Raw genomic sequence first — 25,117 nt, 5'->3', positions numbered from 1 at the left:
ATGCTGGGGGGAACCCAGCGATGGACTAGCATCCCATTCAGGGGGGGAGTAGAAATATTCCTAGCCGCTTAATGCTACGGAAACCGGGATAAGCTCCGGCAGTGTGGGCCGCATGACTCGTGGCTTCCCTTTTCCTCTATCCTGGATGCCAGAGGCTTTCCCTGCGCGGTTTCCGGTCGATCGCCGTTTTTCGCGCTGCTCCCCACTAACCAGTGACTAACCGAACGCCTGGAACAGGCTACCTAGTTTATCGCTTCGTTATTTGGTAACGTTTTTATAACGTTTTCTTATAAAATTCGCGCAGAGTTTTTCTTCAAACTCTTACAAACTTCGAGGCCACGAAAACTGGAAATGGCTTTGAATTTTGGCATTTGAGCGCTCTAAAGGTTATCCTGACAAATATGCCACAGGTACCCCAGGAACGTTTAGGCATCTGGGCATGGGTAGAGAGTGGCACTGCGATAGTTAATTGTCTAAGGCAATCGCTAGGCTCCATATACTGACGAAGAAACGGCTGGCGAATGTTTTGATCTTCCAGGGAAAATAATTTTTCGCTTGTTGCGAAAAAGAAAGAAATCGGCGTCAATTATGCATAACTTTGCTTGGGCGATTCCAAACAGGCTGGTACCTGCTTCGCGAAAGTCAACTCCATTTTACCGGAAGAGATCATCCTTTCAACCGAAAAACTTGGCGATGTGACTGGCTTATGTCACAAGAAAACTACAAACCAGAAAATCTAACTGTATACATGTTTTGAAAATATCGATTCGGTTAAAAACGATGGCTAATCGTTTCGTGCTCTCATGATGTTTGTTCTGGCGGCGTTGAGATAACTGCAAAGCGTTGAATCGCTTTGAAGGGATTAATCTTTTTTGTTATGGAAAATCAAGATGAGAAATTGCAGTTGGGTTCTACAGCTGGAGAAGACGATCCAGGCGTCGCTTTGTCACAGAAATCGGAACAGGGTGAGTGAATGAATGGCACTGTATGACCGTTAAATTACGTAAACAATGCTACTCGTTATTCGTGGAGCCCACTTAGGTGGAACGCGTTCCTCGCGAGTCTCCACGAGATTTTTTAAGGGGCACGTGAATTCAGATACAATAACCAAAAGTTAGTTATCTGAAGGGAATTAAAGAGGAATTTTGATGAACAATGTTTATTCAACTCCTAGGTGGATACTAAGTTCTGCGCAAACTAAATTCCCAACCAGCGCTAGAACCCAGATCATCTCGATCTGGAAAAAGGGGATTCGAATAAGTGTTTCATACTCTTTTTTCGTTTGGTAATTTCAATCATGATTATCCTCTATTTTTCAAATTATCCTGAGGTTTAGGAAGTAAAGCTACCTACACTGTGGAAGAGGCGATCGACAAAATCGGTTATGGACCTTTTCAAGTAAAGCTGATGTTTGTAATCGGCTTGGCTTGGGTAAGTCTCTGAAAATGTCTTCTCCGAGTTTTTCTAGGAATACATAGCTAGAACCGCCAATGTTTTGTTAACGCTCAACTTGTTTTTTAATTAGTTGTTTTATTTACTTTACTAACTTTTTAACTAGTATTTTGGCAAATCTACTTACAGTTGGTATTCAAATGGCCCATGTTTATCTTTCAACTTTTGAGTTGATCAAAAACTACTTTTGAAAGTTGGTGGTCTTCACGGCGTTAAGAGGATACGTAATCCATTCGGCTCAACCACGTGTAAGCCATGTTTACTTGGGCTTATACTAAAACTCAGAATGCCGGATGAACACCCCAAAACAGGGTTACTTTAGAATTAGGTTAGGGGTTGGCAGTTTGTGGATAGTGTTTAGTGGTTAGCGGGTTTGTTTGTTTGTTTGTTTGATTTTTTAGCTTGGTCCGGCGACCTTCCGGGCTGAGGCATGGTTTTCCGTGTGTCCCAACGTTTTTGGTTTTGGTACTAGCCTGTACGCGACCAAGATATCCACGCAGGGATGTCTACAGAGAATTGCGGGACGCTGTTAATTTAAAAGAACGTGGTCGGTTTTTACCCTCGCAAAAAAGGAAAAGACAATCTTGGGTACAACAAAAAGCCCCCTTAAAAAGAGAATTCCTAGAATCTCAGTTAAAAGTAGGAATGACAACTGCTTTTGTATATTTAAAAGCCGATATATTTTTGCGTTTTAGATGGCGGACTCGATGGAAGTAACAATTCTGGCAATTGTGTGTCCTGCAATCCGATGTGAATGGAATTTAGCCACATGGCAAGAAGCAACGATCACCACAGTAAGTCTTACGCAAAAGTTACCCTGGGACTAATTTCAACTTTAAATTCAGGTTTAGTCCTTCACTAATCTCAGTGTTAATGAACCTGTGAACAACCTGTCTTTACCGATCATGTTACGGAATTAGAACTGGTAAAGTTTTTGTATGCCTAACGCATTACAGTTCTAATTCGGCCTAGTAAGACGAAGGCACCTCCCCCCCCCCCCCCCTTAACGTACGAAGCTTTTTTGTAGTGATCTGCTCCTAATTACTGAGCATGATGATAGTCTATGCTTTGTGAATCTATTTTTCTCTGCAGGCGGTGTTTTCTGGAATGACAGTAAGCACGTGTATCTGGGGATACGTTTCAGATAACTTTGGAAGAAAAAAGGTAACTAGCCTTTTCCCTTTTTCATTTTATCGTCCAGGCTCAATGCTTTTGTGATGCGCAGCGGCTCAATGGTTAGCGCGCTGGACTCCGGAACGAGCGGGTCCGGGTTCGAACCGTGGCCGGGTTCATTGTGTTGTGTTGTTGGCCAAGACACTTTTCTCCTACAAGGTGCTCTTCATTAGGATGCTATTTCCTGCCAGCGCTGGGTGATCAGACTTCTTCCTTCCCTAGGGATGGAAAAGACGTTTTCTTTACACCCTGCTTGTGTTTTATGTTCCATACAGGAAGTCTTGGCTTGCACTGTAGTTATTTTTGTTGGCGGCTTGCTGAGTACGTTTGCACCAAACTACTTCTGGATCATGGCGTTCAGTACCGTGGTTGGACTGGGAATGGGAGGCGTGGCTCAATGGTAAGACGCATGCGCTAACCACTTTATGACGGGTCGAAACTATTTTACTTGTAAGATTTAGGTATTTAAGAAAGCGTTTAAAACCATGAGCAGAGCAGACGACATGATAGGAAAACAAATGACCAAAAACCAATATTAACGTAAAAGCGGGGGGAGAAGAAACTTCCTTTGTGGTGACCTTTGTTCCGCGATTCAAAAATGCGGCATAGCGGTGCCGGGCAACCAATGGTGCGCAGTAGCTATCGAATGGTTGGGCTTCCTTAGCAACGGCTTGATTGACACAGACTTGCACCGTTTCCCGGCACCATTATGCCGTCAAAAAAAAGTGCCGACTTTCTTCCACCTTGCGTAAAAGCGACTGAGAAACGGCAGGGTCACCCAAACGAATCAATTTTTCAGAAATCATCAGGCATCAGGAACAATAATGGACACAAAGTAATCACCCAAAAAGGCATTTAAAGACAGTTTAAGTATAGTTGCTGGAAAATTTATATCTGTTTCGCACGCTCTGGAGAAGTGTCTAAAATCTCATTTTCCAGGCGGTACAGAACTCCCTGAGGAACACCTATCTTACGAAAAACCTTCGTCGAGAGTCCCTGAGAGACCTGGTGGCTTTTCTGGTTGAGGATTAAACAACGTTGCTGATAATTAACAGAAATTCAAATAGTTATCAAATGGTACATGGGGAATTTTACATAAACCTTCTTGTGTAAATCTTCTCTGAAAGAACTCAGTTATAACTTGTTTGCTTTTTGCATTGTTTGCAATTGTTTGCTTTGTTGTTTGTTGGTTTGTTTTTGTTATCGTAGCATGAATCTTTGGGCTGAATTCCTTCCAAGTAAACGAAGAGGAGTCTCGCTTAATGCTCTTTCGGTAAGCTGATCTCGAACCAAACGTAGTTACTCTCCGTCGGTCGCACACCTTAATTTTACCCTTTGACTTCTCGAATTCCCCGTTTTTTAAAGCCAATTTATGTTTCTCTTGGATGGGTCACTCACACTAACCACAACAATCGCAACAACCAAAACACAGCCAACGCAGCGTTACTACGCTATACTTATTTATAGTCTAACAAAAGAATAATTTATTATCATACTGATCACTGACTGCGCGAATGTCCGTCGCTTTTCGCGGTAGCAAGTTACAAAATAGCTAACAAAAACAGTACAAAAATACCGCGGCATATTTGTACTCGTTTCGCGCATTATTTGTACTCTACTGATTGAAGATGGATAATAAAAAGCGCAGGAACTTCAGCGAGGATTTGTTAAAATAGCACTTTGTGTACTTCGGCAACCAGTCCACACAATTTTGTTGATTACTCATGTTCTTCTTCTCTTTCCAGTTATCATGGTCTCTAGGGTCTTGCTTGGAGATTCTCGTCGCACTTGTGGTGATGCCCACGCTGGGCTGGAGATGGCTGTTCTTCATATCAGCGCTTCCTTTGCTTCTTTTTATTTGTTGTAGTAAGGTAAGACAAACACACGTTTTAAAGAGACATGTTATCTAAAAACCTTGTCCACACTAACCCAGGTAAATTTGAAAAGGCACCTTTTCTTTCTCCGGATAGGTCGACCGTCCACACTGAAACGGCGTTTTCGGTCACTGAAAACGGAGCTTTACAAAAACGCTCTCCAAAGTGGAGAAATTTGAAAATGCACTGGAGTGTACGGCGAAAACGGAGCTTTTTGAAAACACTGACGTCAAATAGCCAAGTGATCTCTGTCAAAACAAAAGGTTTAATAAGCTTAACAATAGCTCTGCGCATGCGTTGCAACGATGCGTGCAATGAAGCGTATCGTATTCAAATTTATCTGGATAAATGTGAACGGAAAACATTTTCATACGGCGTTTTCAAATTTCTTCGTTTTCAAATTTATAGGGATTAATGTGGAGAGGGCCATAGACTAATTCGAGCATGTAGATTTTCTCTCTATAAAGACTGAAATTTCGCCTGCACAAAAAAAGACGACTCTGCCGAAAAGAACACCTTTAATTTGGCCAATCGTAGCCAATGTGTGTACAATGACGCGACGGTGCCTGTGAAGTCTTGATTTCACATCAAAAGAGAAACAATTCACCCCAAAACAAAATTACTGGCAGAAATTTTATGAGCCTAAAAGATACCGAAATCCTAAATTTAATACCCGCTCCACTACATTTATACTCGAGAACATCCCGCCTACCTGAGAAAATTGGTTAAATTTTCTCTTTCTTTCCGAGCAGTATCAAAGCTAAGATGTGACTTTTGACTCTTCTGTTGTCAATTTTCACTCGTGATTTTGTGCAGTCGGGACCCTGAGCGCGATGCTCAACGAGATTGCTGCCGTCACAAGTTAAATGCTCGCGAACGGGACTTTGAGCGCAATGCTCAACGAGTTTGCCAACTGAAAGCAGAAAGGTCTCTGAAGAGTCCCTTGGCAGGGACGAAACGCTGCGTCAGACCAGGCTTTTAGCCAAGTGGGAGTCCAGGAGTCCTATGGACGGCCACTTTTCAGAGAAAATTAATATGAGTAACTGTAAACAGAGTTTTTTTTAGAAAATTTGGAAATCTTTAGATACCTTTGCATTCATAACTGCAGAAAAACAACTTGCAGCCTCCTCAGGCCCTCCTATGGTGACAAAGTCTGGCCTTATAAAAATTTTGGACTCCCACTTTTTAAATCCTGGCTAAAAGCCTAGCCACGAACATTTGTATTTCACTGAAGATGTGACTTATCACACTTATTTTCTAATACATTGATCTATTCAATCACTATAAGCTATGGCCTCAAATATATAACGCAGTAAAACAAACAAACAAACAGAATGAAAGAAATATAATCGATGGTACACGGAGCAAAAAGAAGTCGCTTATTGGGCTATTTAAATCTGCGTTTAAATGATTTTGGATTTTATTACTCACATTGCGCTGTACTGTTATTTGTTTTAGCTCGTACCAGAGTCACCTCGTTTTTACATGGCAGCTGGCAAGCCAGAGAAAGCTTTGTGTATTCTGCAGAGGATCGCTAAAGAAAATAATAAAGAACTTCCGCCAGGAGAACTAGTAGCTACTGAAAAACACGAGGTACATTACCCTTTTAGCCCCCCTGCCCCCCCCCCCCACCCCAAAAGAAAATTTGGGGGCTCAGCACCCCCCCCCCCCTCACGTTTTGGTTCCGAAAATACCAAGAGCGCTGCGTAAAATTGGTTTATCAAGATATCCGGTCTCATGAGTAAGTTTAAACATCTTCGAAACGTTAACTTCTTTGAAGGTCTTCGGGAAACTTCGTTTATCTTCGGAAAAGTTGAAAAGATTATAGGAAATTTTCGTATGGCTTTCAAACAACAGTCGAAGAATCTTCGGCAGTCTTCGGTCTTGGAACTGCTCAGAAAACAAAAAGTTGCTAGAACGGAAAAGTTTAGCCCCCCACTTGACTTTTCAAAACGCTCCGCCGCCTCTGCTGTTAATGAAATGACCATGTCGATCTTTGATTGGTTAGTTTTAGAGCTAAAAAAATTGAAATGACCATGTCGATCTTTGATTGGTTAGTTTTAGAGCTAAAAAAATTGAAATGACCATGTCGATCTTTGATTGGTTAGTTTTAGAGCTAAAAAAATTGAAATGACCATGTCGATCTTTAATTGGTTAGTTTTAGAGCTAAAAAAAATTGAGTTCGAAAGTGATTTCAAAATATGATACTTTTCCTTGCAGGTTCCACGAGGAAGGATAACAGATCTTTTTTCTCTTGAATTCCGAAGATCTACAATTTTATTATGGATCATTTGGTAAGCTATCTGTTATCAGCATCATATATATATATCTCAGCTAATGTCTTTGTTTTGGTGCCTTTTGGTATCTTCTCCTCGAAAACACACTCACAAAACTTAATGGTTGTTCTCAAATGACGGGTTCACTTTCATTCGATGTTTTCATAGGACCCCATGCACCTCATCCGCCTATCAACATCAGAGTTAAAGTTCACCGATTTAATTTACAAATTAATTTACCAAATTAATTAAACAAATTTACAAATTAAACAAATTTACAAATTAATTTACCAATTAATTTAATTAACTTATGCAGGGAAGTCTTCATGTAGTAATTTTTGGTTATTTATCTGTTGTTTACAGGTTCAGTAGCCATTTTGTAATCTACGGAATAGCGCTTATAACTACAGAAATGTTCTCTAGAGTGGACCCTTGTAGAGGTAACTGAGCTAAAGTTCTGTGTGAGTTAACATCACACAACAGTTCTCCATAAATCAAATAGTCCTTTACTCGGGGAAGCAACTAGCTTCATTTATTAATAGCTTTGAGCATGACAGATCCTAGCCTAAGACCTCAGCACTACTGAGATTTCACCTCGCTTCTGAACTGAGCCATTCTAGATAATTATTATTCCTTCAAGAGATGACATCAACCGCATCACCGAGTTGTGTCTCGGCTGAGTATTGAACGCATGCCTTTATATCATAACGATGCTAGTGTCTTGCACTGTCAGTTTTTATTTTGTTGTAATCAGAACAGGTAGTTTTGAGAGCATTGTGCTTGTAGAGAGGATTCCTCGTGTTTACTATAAGGCGTAACAAAAAAAAAAAACGACTCACAGTGCCAGTTTCTACCACGCGTGGAGTCAGTTAACCAATCAAAACTCGGTCGAATAGGAGCGTCGATAACCAGTGGAAAACGCGGGAAAAGCACGCTAGCCCAAACTCGGCATGACGCAATGGTCCGCAATGCCTTCACTCTGATTGGTCACAACTCGCTGACGTGTGCAGCAAGCGCGGAAGTCATATAAAATCAATTTTCCAATGCCACTGGCGGGAAAATTCCGTCGAAAGCTGACTTCAGTGTTGTTGCATATTTGCAGGTATCAATGCTGAGCGGGCTAATACCAAGGATGATATCTCGCCTGAGGCCGGCTCTTGTAAACAGCTAGATTATGAAGACTACGCTAATTACTTTATTGTTATGTCTGGAGATCTTTTAGGTAAGTGTTTTAATTTCAACTCATGTAAGATGATAATTAATCAATTAATCTGACAATTAATGAAGATCATATATTTCTTAGAATTTAATCTAATCGATGTTTATTTCTCATTTTTATCTTGCAGGATTAGTATTTATATTTTTGATGGTGGACAGAATAGGTAGAAAAATGGTTCAATTTGTGGCTTTCTTGGGGAGTGCTATTTTTCTAGCAGCGTTGTTTATTTGCACAAAAAGGTGAGCACTGCCAGCCACTCTCGTTCAACCCTTTCATCCTAAATCTCAAATTATTACTGGACTAGTGTCTTATTCGGAGAAGTTGCAAATACTGAACTGAATACAGTCGAAGCTATCGTAAGCGGACACCCTCGAGACGCAAAAAAAGTGTCCGTAACTGGAGCTGGCCGCTTACGAGAATGGTTCTCGTAAGCGGCCACTAGAGGTGTAGGAGATAGATGGCCGCTTACGGGAGCTTGTCCAGCTAACAATAACCGGACGGACGTGGATGACGACAAAACAAAAACTGAAATATGCATGGTACTGTAATTACTGTAAAATCATTGTGACCAACGGCGATGTGAAGTTGATTGATAAAAACAAGGTACAAAGGGTGTTAAAAGGATTTCCTTTGGGGTGTCCGCTTACGGGAGCTTAAAAACAAAGAAAAAGTCTAAGTCGTAATCTCCGAAAGTGTCCGCGGCCGCTTACGGGAATGTCCGCTTACGAGAATGTAAAAATACAGAGTTTGTATGGGAGCGTAAAACAGGGTTTCAAACAAGGCGGCCGTAAGTAGAGCTGTCCGCTTACGAGAGTGTCCGTTAAGAGAGCTTTGACTGTATTGATAAGCTGCTATCCTCGAAAATGTTACTTTAGTACAGAATGCTTGTCCGATGACTGCCTTACTTTAGATTTTAGCTTTCTGTGCGTACTCTGAAATTGATTCTGAAAACGCGTTGAACTTGCTTACATATACCAGAACATAGATTTTGACTAAGTAATAAGGCTAAACTTCATTTTTCAAATTTCCATCGATTTTCTTCTTTTAACGAAAAACTTAATGCACCATACACGAACGTTCAAATTCCCAACTATACTTTATACGCCATATACTTGATTCACTTTAGCCAGAATAAAAAACTATTTTAATACAATGCAACCTTTCGCTAACAAACTTTGTTTCTTCTACGTTTCCTTCACTAGTCGTATATCGACCACGCTGTTTTTGTACGGCTCTCGTCTGTTCATAAGTATTGCTGATATGTGCGGCTACGTGTACACCCCGGAGGTGTATCCCACGAGCATGCGCGGTATCGGCTTAGGAGCATGCTCCGGCGCAGCGAGGATCGGATGTATGATAACTCCTTTCGTTGCCATGGTGAGTAGACAAAACGTAATTCAATCAGCAATACAGTCTCGATGATCTGTGTCTGCTTGAGAAAAAGGGTTTATACACGGGATTTTCTCATACATGTTAGTAGTCTCAAGTGGTCAATAAGTTGTAGTGAAAAAACTCAATGTTGGATAGCGTTCCTTCTTTGCAGAGTCTAAATTAGGGGGAGGGCTTGCTTGAGTGCTTGCCACCTCTCAGTTCCATAAATACTGCCTTTTATCAGCTAAGCCCTGGCCGGGATCACTGCGTTGTTTTCTTGGGCAAGACACTCCTTCTCCACCCAGGTGTATAAACGGGTACCGACGAATTTAATGCTCGGGGTAACCGTGCGATGGACTAGCATCCCATCCAGCGGGGGTGGGGGGGGGGGGGAGAGAAATACTCCTAATCGCTTCGTGCTTCTGAAATCGGGATAAGCTCTGGCCTGTTGGGCCACTAGGCTGGAACGCAGACGACTATTGCTTTACCAACCTTATACGCTGGAAGGAATGTCTGAGTTTGTCCGTTAGTATTCTGGACGGTTGTATAAGTTTACATGTTGTTCATGAGGCAAAAGAAAAGAATATAAAAAGGGAAATTCTAAAGGTTGAAAAATGTAGATGATTGTTTTCGGGGCAAAATCTACAGTGAAATTTAGAAATTTTGGATAGTTTAGTAGCTGTGCTTATTTGCTCCTTATTCTTTTTCCAGGTTCTGATGCCTCATTCCATCCTGCTATCACTTAGTTTGTACAGCGGATTTTCTGTTCTGGGCATAGTCACTGTGCTTCTTCTACCAATCGAGACCTTAGGACGAGCATTACAAGTGAGGAAAAAAACGTTCAAATATTACATATTTCATTGCATTGCCTAAATTAAAGTGTTTTAAGGTGGCTCAACTGGATTTTCTAGGGGTAACACCGCTCAAGTTTGAGAATTAACTCCGTCCCCACTAAGAATGCTATCGAAAAACAATCACCACAGTTGAATTATATAAAGATGAAATTTTTTTATGATCAGTGTTATATTGACATCGGAGTTGCCATAGCGACGAAATGACGTCATTGCGTTTTTTACTTTCGCTCGTATTCCTCGGCACAGGGAGATTTTTTCGGAAATCGCTCAAAGGAGCTTAAACCACACATAGCTGCCTCGATGTTGGCAACGTTTGAACAAATTCTGTGAGAGCGTTTTCGAAATATTTGAGGATGAAGTTTTGGGGGCTATAAATACAGTCAAAAACATACTAACGAGAAAATGGGAAAATATCTAAAGTAAACAACGCGCCTGTGGATTGCAGTTTCATCGTATAGTAATTTTATTCCATTTAAAATCGTGTGTAAACAGTGGTGGAGATTGCTTTGGTCGATTGCGAGAAAAACGAATTTGATGAGCGTGCGTTCTGGTGCTCTTGTTGCCATTTTTGTTTATAATTTGGTCTATGCCTACAAAAGTGATAATAAATTAAAAACCGCTCGATGAATTTTTTTTAAAATTTTACAAACCCGAGGTTTGTCATCAATTGTTATAGCTTGCAAGTTTCAAGCTCATTGAAAACATTTAAGGCAATAAAATTGGGCCTCCAATATACTGATTTTTTCTCGCAGATTTCGTGTTTACAAGCGAATGTCCTCATTATTCACGGCTATTGTTTTCAATTTTCATATCTGCGTGCACGAATGCAGCAAAACATTCATTTGCATTAAACAGGACGCTCGATTGCTTTACGAAAATTTTTCCGAAGCATGCTAATCTGCCTTGAGATGAGAATAGCAATTAATGACAACATCTTCAGAATGAACAAAGAAGCCCTTTACACGACTGTATTACAGCTAAATAGCCCGACAAATGTTGTTGCAATTTTTTTAGCAATATAAGCATGCATGTTTCGGAAAATTGTTCGGAAAGCAGTCGAGCGCCCTATTTAATGCAAATAAATTTTTTCCGCTTAAGTTGTGCACGTGGATATGAAACTTGAAAACAATACCGTGAATATTGAGGACACTCGCTTGTAAACACGAAATTTGTGAGAAAAAATCAGTACATTGGAGGCCCAATTTTATTGCCTTAAATGTTTTCAATGAGCTTGAAACTTGCAAGTTATATCAATTGATGACAAATCTCGAGTTTGTCGAATTTTTAAAAAAATTCATCGAGCAGTTTTTAATTTATTATCACGTTTGTAAGCATAGACCATATTATAAACAAAAACTGCAACAAGAGCATCGGAACGCACGCTCATCAAATTATTTTTTCTCGCAATCGACCAAAGCAATCTCCACCACTGTTTTATACACGATATTCAATGGAATCAAACTACTATAAGTTGAAACTGCAATCCACAGGTGCGTGGTTTTCTTTAGATATTACCCCATTTTCTCGTTAGTATGTTTTTGACTGTATTAATAGCCCCCAAAACTTCATCCTCAAATATTTCGAAAACGCTCTCATAGAATTTGTTCAAACTTTGCCAACATTGAGGCAGCTATGTGTGGTTCAAGCTCCTTAGAGCGATTTCCGAAAAAATCTCCCTGTGCCGAGGAATACGAGCGAAAGTAAAAAACGCAATGACGTCATTTCGTCGCTATGGCAACTCCGATGTCAATATAACACTGATGATAAAAAAAATTCATCTTTATCTAATACAACTGTGGTGATTGTTTTTCGATAGCATTGTTAATGGTGACGGAGTGAATTCTCAAACTTGAGCGTTGTTACCCCTAGAAAATCCAGTTGAGCCACCTTAAGTTAGGGCATTTCTTTTTGTTTGTTTTTGCTTTGCAGTCTGACTGAGGTACTAGTTTCATCTAGTTCACTCGCTGGCCATTGTAGTTCCTAAAGGATTTCCTTCACCCTACATGCTTTGCCGTCCTTTGCTTCTTGTTTTAACCTGACCCTAATGTATATGTGTCTTCGCGCCTCGTGATAAATTAATTCAGTAACTTGAGTAACTTGAATATTGAAGCCAGCGTTTGTGTCACGATCTTAAAGGGGCTTTGTCGCGGAATTTTAACAGATTTTTGAACAGCCAAAATTTATATTAGTATCGTGGGAAACCTAAAAGAATGGATCATTTTTATTAAAAATTGCTATATTAGAGCACTAAAACTATTAACAAGTGTCTTTGGTTGCGGATGGCTCGGATGGAAATGGATGGCAATTTGAAAACATGAAGCTTACCTTTTCCAGTTGTTTCGGCGCGTCTTAAAAAAAATCGATATTTATAGCCGTAGTTTGATTTTCTATCCGCAAGTTAAGGTTATATCTTTCTTTAGATGTTCAAAGTTAAAGGTTTATCATGGGTTACATTGCCTACCACTAATTTCAGAACAATTTAGACCGGCCAAAAATCTGTGAAATCCCCGTGACATATAGCTCCTTTAATTTTCTAATATAGAAACAACCACGTTCCCAGGGTCTCTCTTGAGGTTAATATAGGAAGGGGTCTAGGCGCGCAACACATGCATATTGAAAACGGACCCTTAAAATTACCGGAAGAAAAGTCTGAGGCAAAAACGTTTTTTTTTTTTTTGAGAAAATACACATTTGTCTTTCCTAAAAGGTTCATTGAAATGAAGTCAGAGCTAGCTAAAATCCGCCAGTAAGGAGTTTATTTCTCAGCATAGCCTGCGAACGCAAACGGTTATTCTTCAGTTATCTGTATGCATTCGTAGGCTTCACTGGATCTGCCTTAAAACGATATACGAGAGAGGAATGATTGGTTGGAAAACTCATTTTCTAGTTGTGTTTTTTTTCGTTACCCCTGAAACGTACGTACCCTAAAAAGAGATTCGGAAAGGGCCAATTTTTGACGACTTAAAGTCATGTTTACCATGAAGGTTGTAAAACGGCAATTTTTAGATGCCTTTTCAGCCATTTGTGTAACTACACCGTTTAAGTGCAAACTTTTTAACGAATGCTCGTTTGAGGTAAATTAACACACTGACTAAAACTTGTTCTGTACATATTTTTGTTAATTGCAGGATTATTGACAGAGGACTTCATTGGCTTTTACTCCAAATATCATGGCTCTGGGCGCCATAGTAAAATGCATTTTACGACAGAAAATTGTAGTGATCCGAAGTCATCAGTCACCGACTATGCATCGAACAGCAGAAGAAATAGCGTGCTGTTGATGTTCTGAGATGAAACCGTTCATGGTGCTAAAAACAAACCATGAGACACTAACATCTGTTATATTGATGCAAGATTGCGTCCTTGTACTCTCCGCCCCGGAAAAAAAAAAAAAAAAAAGGGAAGAAAACAAAAAAAACAACAAAAAAAAAAAAACGCAAAAACAAAAAAAAAAAAAAAAAATAAAAAAAAAAAACCCGGCCACGGCCAAGGCTGGCTACGCCCCTGTACTCTATTAGTGTCTATTTTCCTTCTAAAATGAAGGAGCTTTTAATTATAAAATAAAAGCGTACGTGCAACGCACAATTTGTACGTACATATAAAACACACTCATCTGTTGACATAAGTGATCTTGTACTATCAAATTGTCCTGCGTTTCGCAATGTATAAATTAAATTGATTTCGTTTCGTTACTCATCACACCGAACAGTCATAATTATTTCGTTTTCATTTTGGCTGGAAAAAGGTGATCTCTAGCTCTGTTACGTTTCCTGCGTAATCGGTACACTGAAATTTAAAATTATATTCTAGAAATGGAAATATGAAACCTGGCAAATACTAAACTAACATTTTACACTTTTGTTTTTTCTCGGATCGAAGTTACCTTAAGGTTTTTTACCAAGCTTCCGTTAGTTAATACAGAAAGTAGATGTGTACATTTTGTTGTTATAAATTGACATACTCGTCTTATTGAAAGGTAAACAATTGCTGTATAGACCAGTTGCGCAATCATGAAAAAAATTGTTAGTTCTATTCAAGCGGTCTCAGGCAAGATAAACCGCATTTTCCCCTGACTTGCTATTTTCAATTTTGACAAAGTCTCACATCGATGATGATCGAAATGGATTATGACCTCCCTTGCATTTGTATGAAAAGACCTCCCTTGCATTTGTATGAAAAGAGTAACCCATCATCAATTCCTTCGTTGTCTTTTCAGATTCAGATACGAATCAAGTTGAAAAAACATAGCTGCAGCAATCTGGACTGAAACGTTTATAAAATTACTGGTTGTTGTCAACTAGAAAATAAAAAGACGAAAATTTGAAGAATTATTTGACCTTGCTCAGATAAACACAAATCGGTCCAAAGTCGATTTTATTTTAAAACCATATTTTGGCCTATTTGCACTGTCACAGCCAGCCTCTTTACATTTTGGAAGCCACGTTTCACGGAATGCAGATTTTATCTAATGGATTCTTTAATTAACAAAAAATATCCCGAACTAACTCTATTAAAGCCTTTTAAAATTACTAAGGCTATCATACTGTATGTTATATATTTCTTTAAAGGTATAAATTCTTTTAACGAGGCAATATTTATCCTAAATATTTACAAAACTCCAATTTCAACAAACACAGTCTATAATAGCCATGGTACATCCTGTAATTTCTTCCCACGTTCCGTAAAAGCGTATAAAAGCCCATCTCACAATATCTTGGGCTTCAAAGTATTCACTTGCAGTTTTAGCTGGTTTTAGTTCCCGGAGATCGTGCTGAAAAATACAGGAAAGACGAAATCATGAAGCTCTGGATTCTTCTTTTCGTGGTTCCTTTCATCTCTTGTCGAAGCTTTGAGGACGGTAAGTCTTTTCCGCAAGAGAATTTTACTACTTGATAGTTAGCAAAATTTGCTGCGGCTCGCACACATGAAAGGTCTGGATATTTTTCTTTGATTTCTCTGTTTTCTTTTTATATGTATTGTCCACTATTTTTCTACCTTGCTCTTCCAGCGTTTTCTTTAAATGTTCTTTCTCTCGAACTCTTCTTCATCGTGTTTTTGTCAATGTTTCGGTGGTTTTTTTAACTTTTTGTCATGTTGTGTTTGTCTGCCATTTTTTTTCTTTTTGCATTGGCTCCTACACTGGAGTATTTTCTCTAAGTCCATTTTGATCCTTTCTGTCTTGAGTTGATACCAGTGTATGTACTTGTGTTATTTCTTGTTATTTCACTCTATCCCCTGTGCTTTTGCGCTCGTGCGCGTACCTTAAATATTAAAATTCCAACCCTCCAAAAAAATTTTTAGACTATTTCCGTGTTATGCTTCTGAAATTATTACACAATTCGGATTTTCCACAATCTCGTCATACTTTTCTTGTAGCTTGCCATCTTCATCGAGTTCCAAATTAATTTAAAAAATAGATCAAACAGCATTCCCGGCTAACCATTTTAGCGCGTCTAGCCTAGTCACACTTGGGGAGCAGGGATAGGGCAGTGGTGAGAGCGCTCACCTCCCACCAATGTGGCCCGGGTTTGATTCCCGGACCCGGCATCATATGTGGGTTTAGTTTGTTGTTGGTTCTCGTCCTTGCTCCGAGGGTTTTTCTCCGGGTTCTCCAGTTTTCTTCCCTCCAAAAAAACCAACACTACTAAATCCCAAATCGATCTGGAATCAGTGGGATCCGAAGAGCCACTATGTGGAAGATGCCACTGTAAATTCTCATTAATACCATGATATATTCAGTAGGAGAAGAAGTCAATTCTCGCTTTCTTGGAGAAAAACACTTTAATAAAATGCAAGCCAAGGTTCCGTTACCTTCGTGACACACATACACAAAAAAGATTCATAAGCATATTTAGTTAGGTTCAAGGTAAAATGTTTTATTTTTTTAGTAGATTCTGTTTATTTTATGTTTTAGAATTTGAGCCAACAGAAGAACCTCTCGAGCCCATTCCTGACGGTAAGCGGTAAATATATGTAACAGTTTATCCTTCATGTAACGCGGCAGTATCTTTTAATCTGTTCTCCAATTATTTATCCCTTTATGAGACCTGCAGTCTTTCGTACCTTCTTTAAGTAAGGAATTTCATTTTTTTTCGCAAATTTTAAAGTTCTAAAGAAACCAGCACTTCTACCAATTTGTTGAAAAAATGTTAAAAAAACTATTTCTAGAATTTCGTTGTTTTTTTTAATAAAACAAAACGAAAACAAAACATAACATACAAACAAAAACGTGTTGTTGTAAAATGTCAAAAAAAAATTAAAGGAATCCTAGCCAAATCTTGAGGCGCGAAGTTCTCCTTTATTGTAACTCATTCTCAGCCTTCTCAACTAAGCTGATAACATTCGTTGCGTCTCGATAGGCAGTGGCAATGTTTGACGGACGACCGAAGGACTTTTTTAAATAACATATCGGAACCTCTTTGATTTCAGATCTTAAATTCGTCCCTGTTGGCTGCTTTAAAGACAAACCCCGCCCACGAGCCATGCCCGAGCTGCTTAAGAACTTCCGAGGGACTATCGATTGGTCAGACTTGTCCAAGACAGTACAGAAATGTGCTGATGAAGCTATGAACAGACGTGAGTCGGTAGTTAAGTTGGTAGTATGCATTTAGAGTTACGTTAGAGGAGGCCGATGTGGCATAATAAGTGATATCGATTTTGCTTTAGGTTGGAAATAAAAAGGCAATGCATGGACGACTTCATGCATTGCTACACCCATAATAGTGTGCTAGTTATTTCCAGGTCCCCCCTTCCCCCCAAATCTATACTTGTGCACTTCTGACTTGGGTAGAGATGGGGCTTTCACCCTTCACCCGCTCTAGCTTTCAATCCTAGGGCATACACCATTAGGAAATTGCTTTAAAAGTACCAATTCTTTTTTAATATTGTTAATTTAGTAATTTTAACCTTATCAATAGTTCAATTTTTTTAAGGAGTGAGATAGATTTCGTCTGTCAGTTTCTTACTTGGAAAATCAGCGAAAAACGAAAACTCAGCTTATAAGGACCGTCACCAGATTAGACACTTCCTGACGTTTCATATAGTTAACAACGACCAGAACCAGAGCACAGTAGGGCTTGTCAAAACATGAGAATCATTCCATAATTTCCAGCCACCTGATTTCCAGCTTGGGAGAATTTACCGAGCCCTTCGGTCAAGATATTGCTATGCAACCTAGCATATACCGATAGCGAAATGTGACGTCGCAACGTTCGGAGCAGCTCGGAGCGCTCGGGCTATTTGTGATTTGTCAATAATCGGAAGCTCGTAAGGGGCATTTGGGAGATCTAATAATTAAAAGAGAACATTTTTATTTTGCATGTTCACAGGCCAGCAGTACTTTGGACTGCAGTATTACGGGGAATGCTGGGGCGGGGAGGAAGCCGACCTGACTTACAATCAGTATGGCTCAAATCCTGCTGGTTGCTATAACAACATGGTCGGAAAAGCGTGGCACAACTACGTCTACAAGTTTGACAGTAAGTACATAAACATGCATGGAACTTACATCAGAACACACATTTTTTGAAACAGGCTGAGCTGTCCCCTACCCATAAAAATATTCCCTGTGTCTTAAGTGTACCAACTAACTACGTCTGCTATACTGCAGCCATGGCCACGTTTATCTGTCCCGTCTTAAAATACTTCAGGTCCACAGCAACTGGGCTTGATAACATCTCAACCGAAGCCCTCAAAAAGAATCCCTAACTTCAAATTTTAATCAGTTCACGGCAACGGGCGTGAAATCCTTGAAAAGCCTCGCTGTACGTTCTACAATTTATTCATATTTCTATATGTTTAATTAAGATGATTATATTTCTTTCAATGTTACTTTGCAGTACCCGAGTAAAGGACAACCACCAGGGCGTGTCATTCAACAGCAGAGTTTTATATAAACATGGATTTGACGTATTGTACATTGTTTGGTGAATACCACACAATAAAAGTCTGAAAAACGTACCGGTGTTCTTTTCTTTTTTATCTTTTTTGATGAGTTGAGCTAACTTGCATAGGGCATCTCACTTTTTATGCAGTAAAGGAACTAATGACCTGTGTACAGCCGTCCCCAATCGATTTTTTGAGGGGAGGGGGACCGCTGAACACAGGCTAAGGAACTAATAAAGGTCAAAATATCTAATTTCACAGAAATATGTCCCCAAAAAGGAGCCTTAAAGCCGTAACGGTATCATTCTTTCTGATATCTACTAGAAAGGCTAGAAATATAAACTAGACAAGAAGAGAAATTGTTAATATGAGAAAAAACTGCATTTATTACGCTCCTTCAGTTAAAACGGGAAAAGAATTACGACTAATTTCATAGCATCTTTTCTAGTGTCGTTTATTAGAGTACTTGTTAACAGATTGCAGTCTTGTCATTCCTTTACAGCGCATGAATTTAGTAACACTATTTAATGCTCTACTACAAAGAAGTGAATTTATATAAACTTGACAAAGTTGGTGGATATGTATATTACTAAAAGAGGAACATTATTTCAACGACTTTAACAAGTCCCAGTCTCTTACTCGCCTCGGGCTCTAACCCGGATCCTTTCTCTTTCCTCTCGCCTTGCCCCATGGGAACCTATTTCCTGACGCTGTTTGCGGCCCTCCATCTCCCTCTCGCGGAATTTCCTGCCATTTCCTAAGGCTCGCTCGCGCTGCCTCGCTCTGAACTCCTCGCGTTCACGCTCTTTCTTTCCATGGTCGTCAAAGCGCTCTCGTTCCCTTTCAGCCTCTAGTTCGCGCATGTGCTTGGGAGGGTGTTTCTCTCGCTTACTCAGTTCTTCTCGATTTTCGTCAAAACTTTCCTCTGATTCAGGAATTTCTTCATCTGTGTCTGCCAGCATTCTTCTAAAATTCATTTCTTCTCCTTCTTCTTCTCCTTCTTCTCTCTTCTGTGTCAATGCAGGATTTTCCTCGTGCTCTTCTCTCTCGTACTTTTCTTCAGGGTTGTTCAAAACTTCTATTTCTTCATCTCTTTCGGGGAATTCTCGCTCCATCTCCTCCTCAGCCATTCCTCGCGCCAGCTTTTCCTCGAACTCTCTTTCCAGCTCTCTGTTAAACATTTCATTTTCATTTTCCTCCTCAAGTTCTCTTGCGTCTTTTTCTTCGGCCCTTTCTTCCTCTTCAGGAAGTTCTTGTTCCATTTCCTCCTCGTCACTAAATGCCTCTTCCTCCCCGTTTTCTTCTTCAAGATTACTTTCCCTCTTTTCCGATTCCATTGCAAGCTCCCTTTCAAGTCTTTTAAAGAAGTCTTCGGCGCTTTCCTCGTACAGTGGACGCTCAAATTTTTCACGGAAAATACTTTCATTTTCGTCAGCTAATTCTCGTTCCTCCATTTCCCGATTTTCTTCTTCATCGCGCAAGTTGTTCTCTTCTCTCTGCTCGCGTATTATCGGAGGTAAGCCTTCTTCTTCCTCTTCATTTTTCCTGGCTCGAATCTCATGTTCAAAAGGCGCTGACGAGACCAGTATCAACACACAAAACAGTAGGTATGCTTGGATTAGCAGTAATCCTAAAAAGATAAAGTGGACAAAGTAAAGGAATAAGCCGCTATCGCATAGAGTCAAAATAGCTTTGCATGCAAAGTACACAGCCAAAAAGCTAGGATCGATTTCCAGTAGCTGTTGGGAAAATTAGGAACGGAGAGCGGACTCGAGACAGCGGAGAAAATCGAGCCTTCCAAAGGACTGAATATTTCGACCTCGTAAGGTTTATCGCTACGGTTGTATCCGTTTTGAAGTACGATTTCATAGGGGCATATTCGGAGAAGCTCAAATCACTAACTATAGTATCTACATCCAAAGACGGTTTCCTCTTCTCGCGAGTTCGTCGCTCAAAAGAAATGGATTTGTGGTAAGTCTATACACATATTAATTTTTTTAAAACCCCCCCCAAAAAAAAAAAAAAAAAAAAACCCCCCCCCCGAAATTTTTTTTTTTATTGTAATTTTTTTTTGATTAAAAAAATTTTTTGTTTTGGTTTTACACACCAATTAAAACTCTCTAAGATATGTATCTAAATTATAGAAAACTCAGTGATAACAGTTTGGTTTTGCGAAACAGAACACGATAAATGACAGAAACCCATTACTACGGAAGAGAATGACTAATAAAAGCAAAAACGAAGGAAGCTTGAAAGAAAGTTTGGGAAAATCCTCTTAAAAGTAAGCAAAACAATTGAAAGCAGCTCATATTAGTAGTTAGTTTTCATAATTAATTTCATACCCCTTAATTTGAAGAGTACTCAGTTTCACCTTAAATTACTCTTCGTACATTATCAAGCACAAAGCTGATGAGAATCAAGACTCAACTAGTGAATACTGTCTTGCTAAAATCAAAATTCTCAAAAACTAACATTAAAAGGAATGTTTGAAAAAATGGAGAATTACTTTAACTGATTTCAAGCTTGTTCTGGCTTGTTCGATAGTTAATTTGTTTGTTTTGGTTTCTATGAAAACGACTATGAAAACTAACGAGAAGCTAGTGTCTTAATTAAACACTTCAGGTACCACACACGTCGATCAATGGAAGACTCAAATCTCATATAACTCAATCTGAGCAACTCCTCGTTAAATGCGTGGGAAAACTTTCGTGTCGTTTCATGAATTCACTGGGTCTCATTAACAAAACAAATTCTGAGCCGGCCCTGCCGATGAGAAATCTCTTCAGATTCCTCGCTTTCCTTCTTTTCGTGCTTAATTCAAGTCAAACAGTGAACACAATATCTTTAATAACCTAGCACTGCTCGACTGCTCACGTTTAAATCATCGTTTTTTTATCCCTAAACTTGACCTTCTTCTAAATTGTTTTCCTTGAAAAAGTTTTTCAATCCTCATTATCGCCTCTCAGTCATGTTTATCAAATCACCTATCGATGTATAATTACCGTACACAGCTCCAAGGGACCCTTGAATAATCCTTCTTTAGCAAAATTATAACTTCCTATTTCTTTACGGAGTCCCTGCTGTGATCTGCCGCTATTTAGTCGTTTTTTCTTCGACTTAGATCAGAAATTGGCAGATCCTATCCGAAAATTGGCAACGTTTGAATTGCAAGTCGTAAAATCTTTTTGCAACAACTTTTTTTTGTCAAATCAGTAAGAATTTCCCTGCCAGGACTTCTTTAATAATAACTATTTCATTTATGTTTATAAACATCGAGCAGGCTAGTATAGTTAACGACTATTTTAATAAAAACATTTTGTTCATTAGAAGGAGAGAAAGAGGTTTTCATAAATACTGTTGAAACCTATGATGCTACTAACATTTTTCACTCTGATGAAGATTCAAGAAGCAATGTTTTTACTATGCTCCAAATTTAAATTTGCTTTCTAAAGGAGAGAGATTTAATCCAGAGGTTTATACCAGTAGTAGTGAGACAAAAAAGTGAAGTACAACTTATTTTGGTGTGGCGAACCGAAAAGCAAACCTAAAACTTCTAGATTTTCTGTAAAAGCTACGCCCGTTCCTTTCGTAGATAGAAAACCACAGGGGCACGTCTTCTACATTTGCGAATCCCTGACTGAAATTATTTAGCTTGAATTAATACAGGAAGTTTTAAAATCAAGCAATTGCAAACATACTCTGATATGTGAATATTTTGAACCAGCAAAGAATTAACGAGCACCCGAAAACACCGGAAGACTGAGCGTCTTTTTAAAACATCGTTCAGTGTTTAATCGGTAAACAAGCTTTAAAAACGTCTTTCCGTTTTAGAATTAAATATTCTTTCCTTCTTGTCGCTAGAGGAACGCCTTTCTGAACTTTGCTTTCCGAAAAAAAAAAAAAATTAAATTGACAAATTGAAGTTTTGGTCAGACTGCAGAAAAGCCGAAATTTTACTCACCTTTCATATTTACGTGGAGCGAGATGGTCCGAAGCGAAGCTATGTTCACTGCAACAGGACCGAGCGAAACTGTCGTTGACAACTAAACGTTTTCTAATTTTAAAATGTTCCAGAGCGTGGGATAAAACATTTAACACTAAAGGTGATTGCAGTGATGCTATAAATGAAGCTAAAACCAGCTGTATTTTTCCCATCAATTTACATTAACCTCTTTGTTCTGTAAATTACTTTTTGCGCGAAAACAGCGAAGTGAAGCTGAATGGCCGCAAATAATTTGCTGTTATTTAGTATTTCATGGGAACTCGAAATATGCCCTTTTTTTAAACCTACGCCAACACAGTTTTTGGCTAGACGTCCCGGAAATATTTACCCAAAATATTGAAAGCTACACATTGTGTTATGCCAAAAACATCTTCCTTTAATCTCCAGGATAAATCAGTATAGTGCATATTAAAACTTTAAACGCATACATTATTCATAATAGGATGATTTTTCAATAACGGAAAAATTGCGCCCTGAGGTAAAGTTTCATTTAGAAAAAATCAGGGTTTACATGTCATGTGTTTTATATATTTTTACGGTTTTTACAACACTTATTTAGTCCTTCTGCCTTTTTGGAGGTACTAATTAGAAACTTTTTAACGATGATGGCAAATTTAGAAAACATCTGCGATCCATTCAAATGTGAAATAAGATATAGAAAAGATTCATTTGTAGAAATGATTATTTTATAGGTAGCGTTGTAATTACATATAAAATGCATCTATTGTGAAAGTTCAATCATTGTCGGCACTTAGCAACTCGTTGGTTTGCATACGAATAACGCCTCTTCTTACGGCAATAAATAACGGAGTACTTCGAGATCACGTTTACGCACGATTCACGCGTATTGACGTAACGCAAACGTGCGTAACGCGTAATCGAATTTCTTTTTCGTGAAAATAAATACGTGCGCTCACACAATCACTAACAACCATGAAATATTATTTTTAGGAAGAGTATTTATCATGAAGTATAGCACAATTTGAATGGTTGCTGAAGTGTTAATTGCTTTGATTTACTAAATAATGTAATGGGAGGAACCCTCGTTAATGGCGGGCTCTTAAATAGAAGAATTTTCTTTGAGTGAAGAAAAACTTCAAAAGTTTGTCTAATCAGCAATATTTTATAGACGCTGTCTTTCGTTATTGCTCCATTTTAAGCGATTGCTATAGTGTTTAGAACAGCTACATGTATATATATGTATACAGTGAACTGAAACCGATAAAAGCGACTATAAGGATGTATAAACGAATAAACTGCACTGGGCCGCGAACAAAATGCTGCTAGTGTACGCAGGATCCATAAAAGACCTAATCAGCCAACAAATGAAAAACATGAAACGTGAAACTGCAAGGCTGATCGAACTGCGTAGAAAACTTAAAGCGGCAGAGACATGATATAGTGGTTTCAGCCTTAAAGCAACAAGAAAAATGCCATAAAACCGGCGTGGTTTACTTGCGAAAAACCAAAAATTAAAATTCTAACTCTATAACTTTAGGCTGTATCACGACGTAGTGAGCAACATTGCAATGAAATGTGAGTTTAAAGGTTACTGAAAATGCTCAAGGAAAGTTCAAACACCAAATCGCTTCGACTTTAATTATTCCTCGCGAGCGGCCGGCCGGGCGGGTTTGTCCTTCAGGGATCAGGCGGGATGAATCTCGTGTGGAGTTACGGTCATTTTTTCTATATATATATATTTGTGGCTTGGTGTGTGGCGGGCGTCACACGCCGCCGCGCGCGGTGGCCATGGTGGCGTCGAACTGATCAGATCTTCGGAACTGGGTCGGGGGTTCGATCCGGCTAGGTTTTTTTTTTTTTTTTTTTTTTTTTTTGGTTCGTCCTGGCCTTTCTTTTTTCGTTTTTCTTTTCGGATTATACATTGTTCCCACTTTCCCTCAACGCCTTTCAGGCTTTCTTTCTGCCTCAGGGGCGCGCGAACGGGGCTTCTCCTCCTGCCTTCGTTCTTCTTTTTTTTTTCCATCATTCCAATCGCTTCAATTTTCGTGTTTGTGTCTCGCTTCCCCGCCTCCCCACCATCTTCAACGAGTGACCCTGGGAACGAGGGTGTCGCGGCCCCCGTCTCTCTTCCTCCTACTTCTTGATGGTCACTTCTATCCTTTTTTCCCCCCCCCCCTCCCCAACCCGAGCTTCCGGGCCCCGAGTCACGACTAGTAATTCCTCGGGCGGCCGAGCGAGCGTAGCGGGGTGTCCCTCCTCAGGCGGATGAATCTCGTGTGAGTTACGGTCATAATCATCGGTATACGGTCATAAGTTATTTTCTTATTTCTTTCATTTTTCTTTCTTTTCTTTTTTTTTTTTTTGCATCTTGTTTTCACCTCTGAGGTTTCGTGTGGCGGTGACGTCCGCCGCGCTGGTGGCGGTGAGGTCAACTTCAATAATCTTCGGGACAGAGGGCGGGTCGTCCGGCTAAGGTTTTTTTTTTTTTTTTTTTTATTTTTTTTTTGGGTGAGTTCGTCCTGGCCTTTCATTTTTATCGTTTTTCTTTTCGGATTATAACACTATTTCCATTCTGGAGTGAAACACGATCGCCCCTAAGTACTGCGTGGGAGGCTACTCAACGCCTTTCAGGCCCTTTCATGGCCATCAGGGGCGCGCGGGCGGAGGGTTCGATCCTCTGGCCGTTTGGTCTTCTTTTTTTTATCCCAAATAAATGTCCAAAATGCGAATATCCAATAATTTGTCGATGATTTTGAAAATAGCCTGCGCTTCCCAACGCTTTATACCTCTTTACGAACCAGAAAGAGCCATCATTTTCAAAGCGGAGTAGACCCTGGGAACGAGGGTGTCGCGGCCATGTCTGTTACTAGGCAACAATAACAAATCACCGGTTAAACCGGTTATCACTCCTTATTTATAGACCCCCCTCCCTCCCCACCCAGAGCTTCGCGAGGCCCTGCGAGTCACGTATTACTAGTCTGCTAAAATTAAAAAAGAAACGCAAACTGAGTCAAAGATTTTATCCTCGCAACCAATCAAGATGCAGGATT

At 39.5% G+C, this 25,117-nt stretch overlaps 4 protein-coding genes across 4 annotated transcripts in view; 2 read left to right on the top strand and 2 right to left on the bottom strand.

The window, feature by feature from the left end:
* LOC144645420 (uncharacterized) overlaps positions 1 to 25,117 on the bottom strand; it is a 120,608-nt gene that overhangs the window by 35,162 nt on the left and 60,329 nt on the right. The gene's annotated exons all lie outside the window — the stretch shown is intronic.
* LOC144645336 (synaptic vesicle 2-related protein-like) lies at positions 302 to 13,585 on the top strand. The gene is made up of 15 exons (XM_078504877.1): positions 302 to 965; positions 1,331 to 1,431; positions 2,148 to 2,246; positions 2,545 to 2,616; positions 2,901 to 3,025; positions 3,835 to 3,898; positions 4,371 to 4,496; positions 5,958 to 6,092; positions 6,720 to 6,793; positions 7,139 to 7,215; positions 7,878 to 7,997; positions 8,122 to 8,233; positions 9,197 to 9,371; positions 10,077 to 10,190; positions 13,348 to 13,585. Exons 1-15 carry the CDS (start codon positions 878 to 880, stop codon positions 13,354 to 13,356), a joined length of 1,491 nt encoding a protein of 496 aa, XP_078361003.1. The 5' UTR covers positions 302 to 877; the 3' UTR covers positions 13,357 to 13,585.
* LOC144647009 (uncharacterized) lies at positions 14,920 to 18,178 on the top strand. The gene is made up of 5 exons (XM_078506748.1): positions 14,920 to 15,077; positions 16,134 to 16,175; positions 16,649 to 16,795; positions 17,548 to 17,697; positions 18,058 to 18,178. The coding sequence occupies exons 1-5, from the start codon at positions 15,017 to 15,019 to the stop codon at positions 18,066 to 18,068; spliced, it is 411 nt and encodes a 136-aa protein (XP_078362874.1). The 5' UTR covers positions 14,920 to 15,016; the 3' UTR covers positions 18,069 to 18,178.
* Positions 18,465 to 22,199, bottom strand: LOC144647007 (uncharacterized). The gene is made up of 2 exons (XM_078506747.1): positions 22,065 to 22,199; positions 18,465 to 19,733 (listed from the first exon to the last, which is right to left on the bottom strand). The coding sequence occupies exons 1-2, from the start codon at positions 22,069 to 22,071 to the stop codon at positions 18,739 to 18,741; spliced, it is 1,002 nt and encodes a 333-aa protein (XP_078362873.1). The 5' UTR covers positions 22,072 to 22,199; the 3' UTR covers positions 18,465 to 18,738.

Source organism: Oculina patagonica, chromosome 3 (genome assembly GCF_052425735.1).
Source record: "Oculina patagonica isolate OP01 chromosome 3, crgOcupat, whole genome shotgun sequence".
Lineage (NCBI taxonomy): Eukaryota > Metazoa > Cnidaria > Anthozoa > Scleractinia > Oculinidae > Oculina > Oculina patagonica.
This window is presented reverse-complemented; position numbering and strand designations above follow the sequence as displayed.

Excerpts from the sequence above, each read along its gene's own strand:
- LOC144647009 (XM_078506748.1), top strand. The coding sequence starts at position 15,017 with ATGAAGCTCTGGATTCTTCTTTTCGTGGTTCCTTTCATCTCTTGTCGA. Across the intron at positions 15,078-16,133 it reads TTGTCGAAGCTTTGAGGACG|AATTTGAGCCAACAGAAGAA; the intron begins GTAAGTCTTTTC and ends TTTATGTTTTAG. Across the intron at positions 16,176-16,648 it reads TCTCGAGCCCATTCCTGACG|ATCTTAAATTCGTCCCTGTT; the intron begins GTAAGCGGTAAA and ends CTTTGATTTCAG.
- LOC144645336 (XM_078504877.1), top strand. The coding sequence starts at position 878 with ATGGAAAATCAAGATGAGAAATTGCAGTTGGGTTCTACAGCTGGAGAA. Across the intron at positions 1,432-2,147 it reads TTGTAATCGGCTTGGCTTGG|ATGGCGGACTCGATGGAAGT; the intron begins GTAAGTCTCTGA and ends TTTGCGTTTTAG. Across the intron at positions 3,899-4,370 it reads TCTCGCTTAATGCTCTTTCG|TTATCATGGTCTCTAGGGTC; the intron begins GTAAGCTGATCT and ends TTCTCTTTCCAG.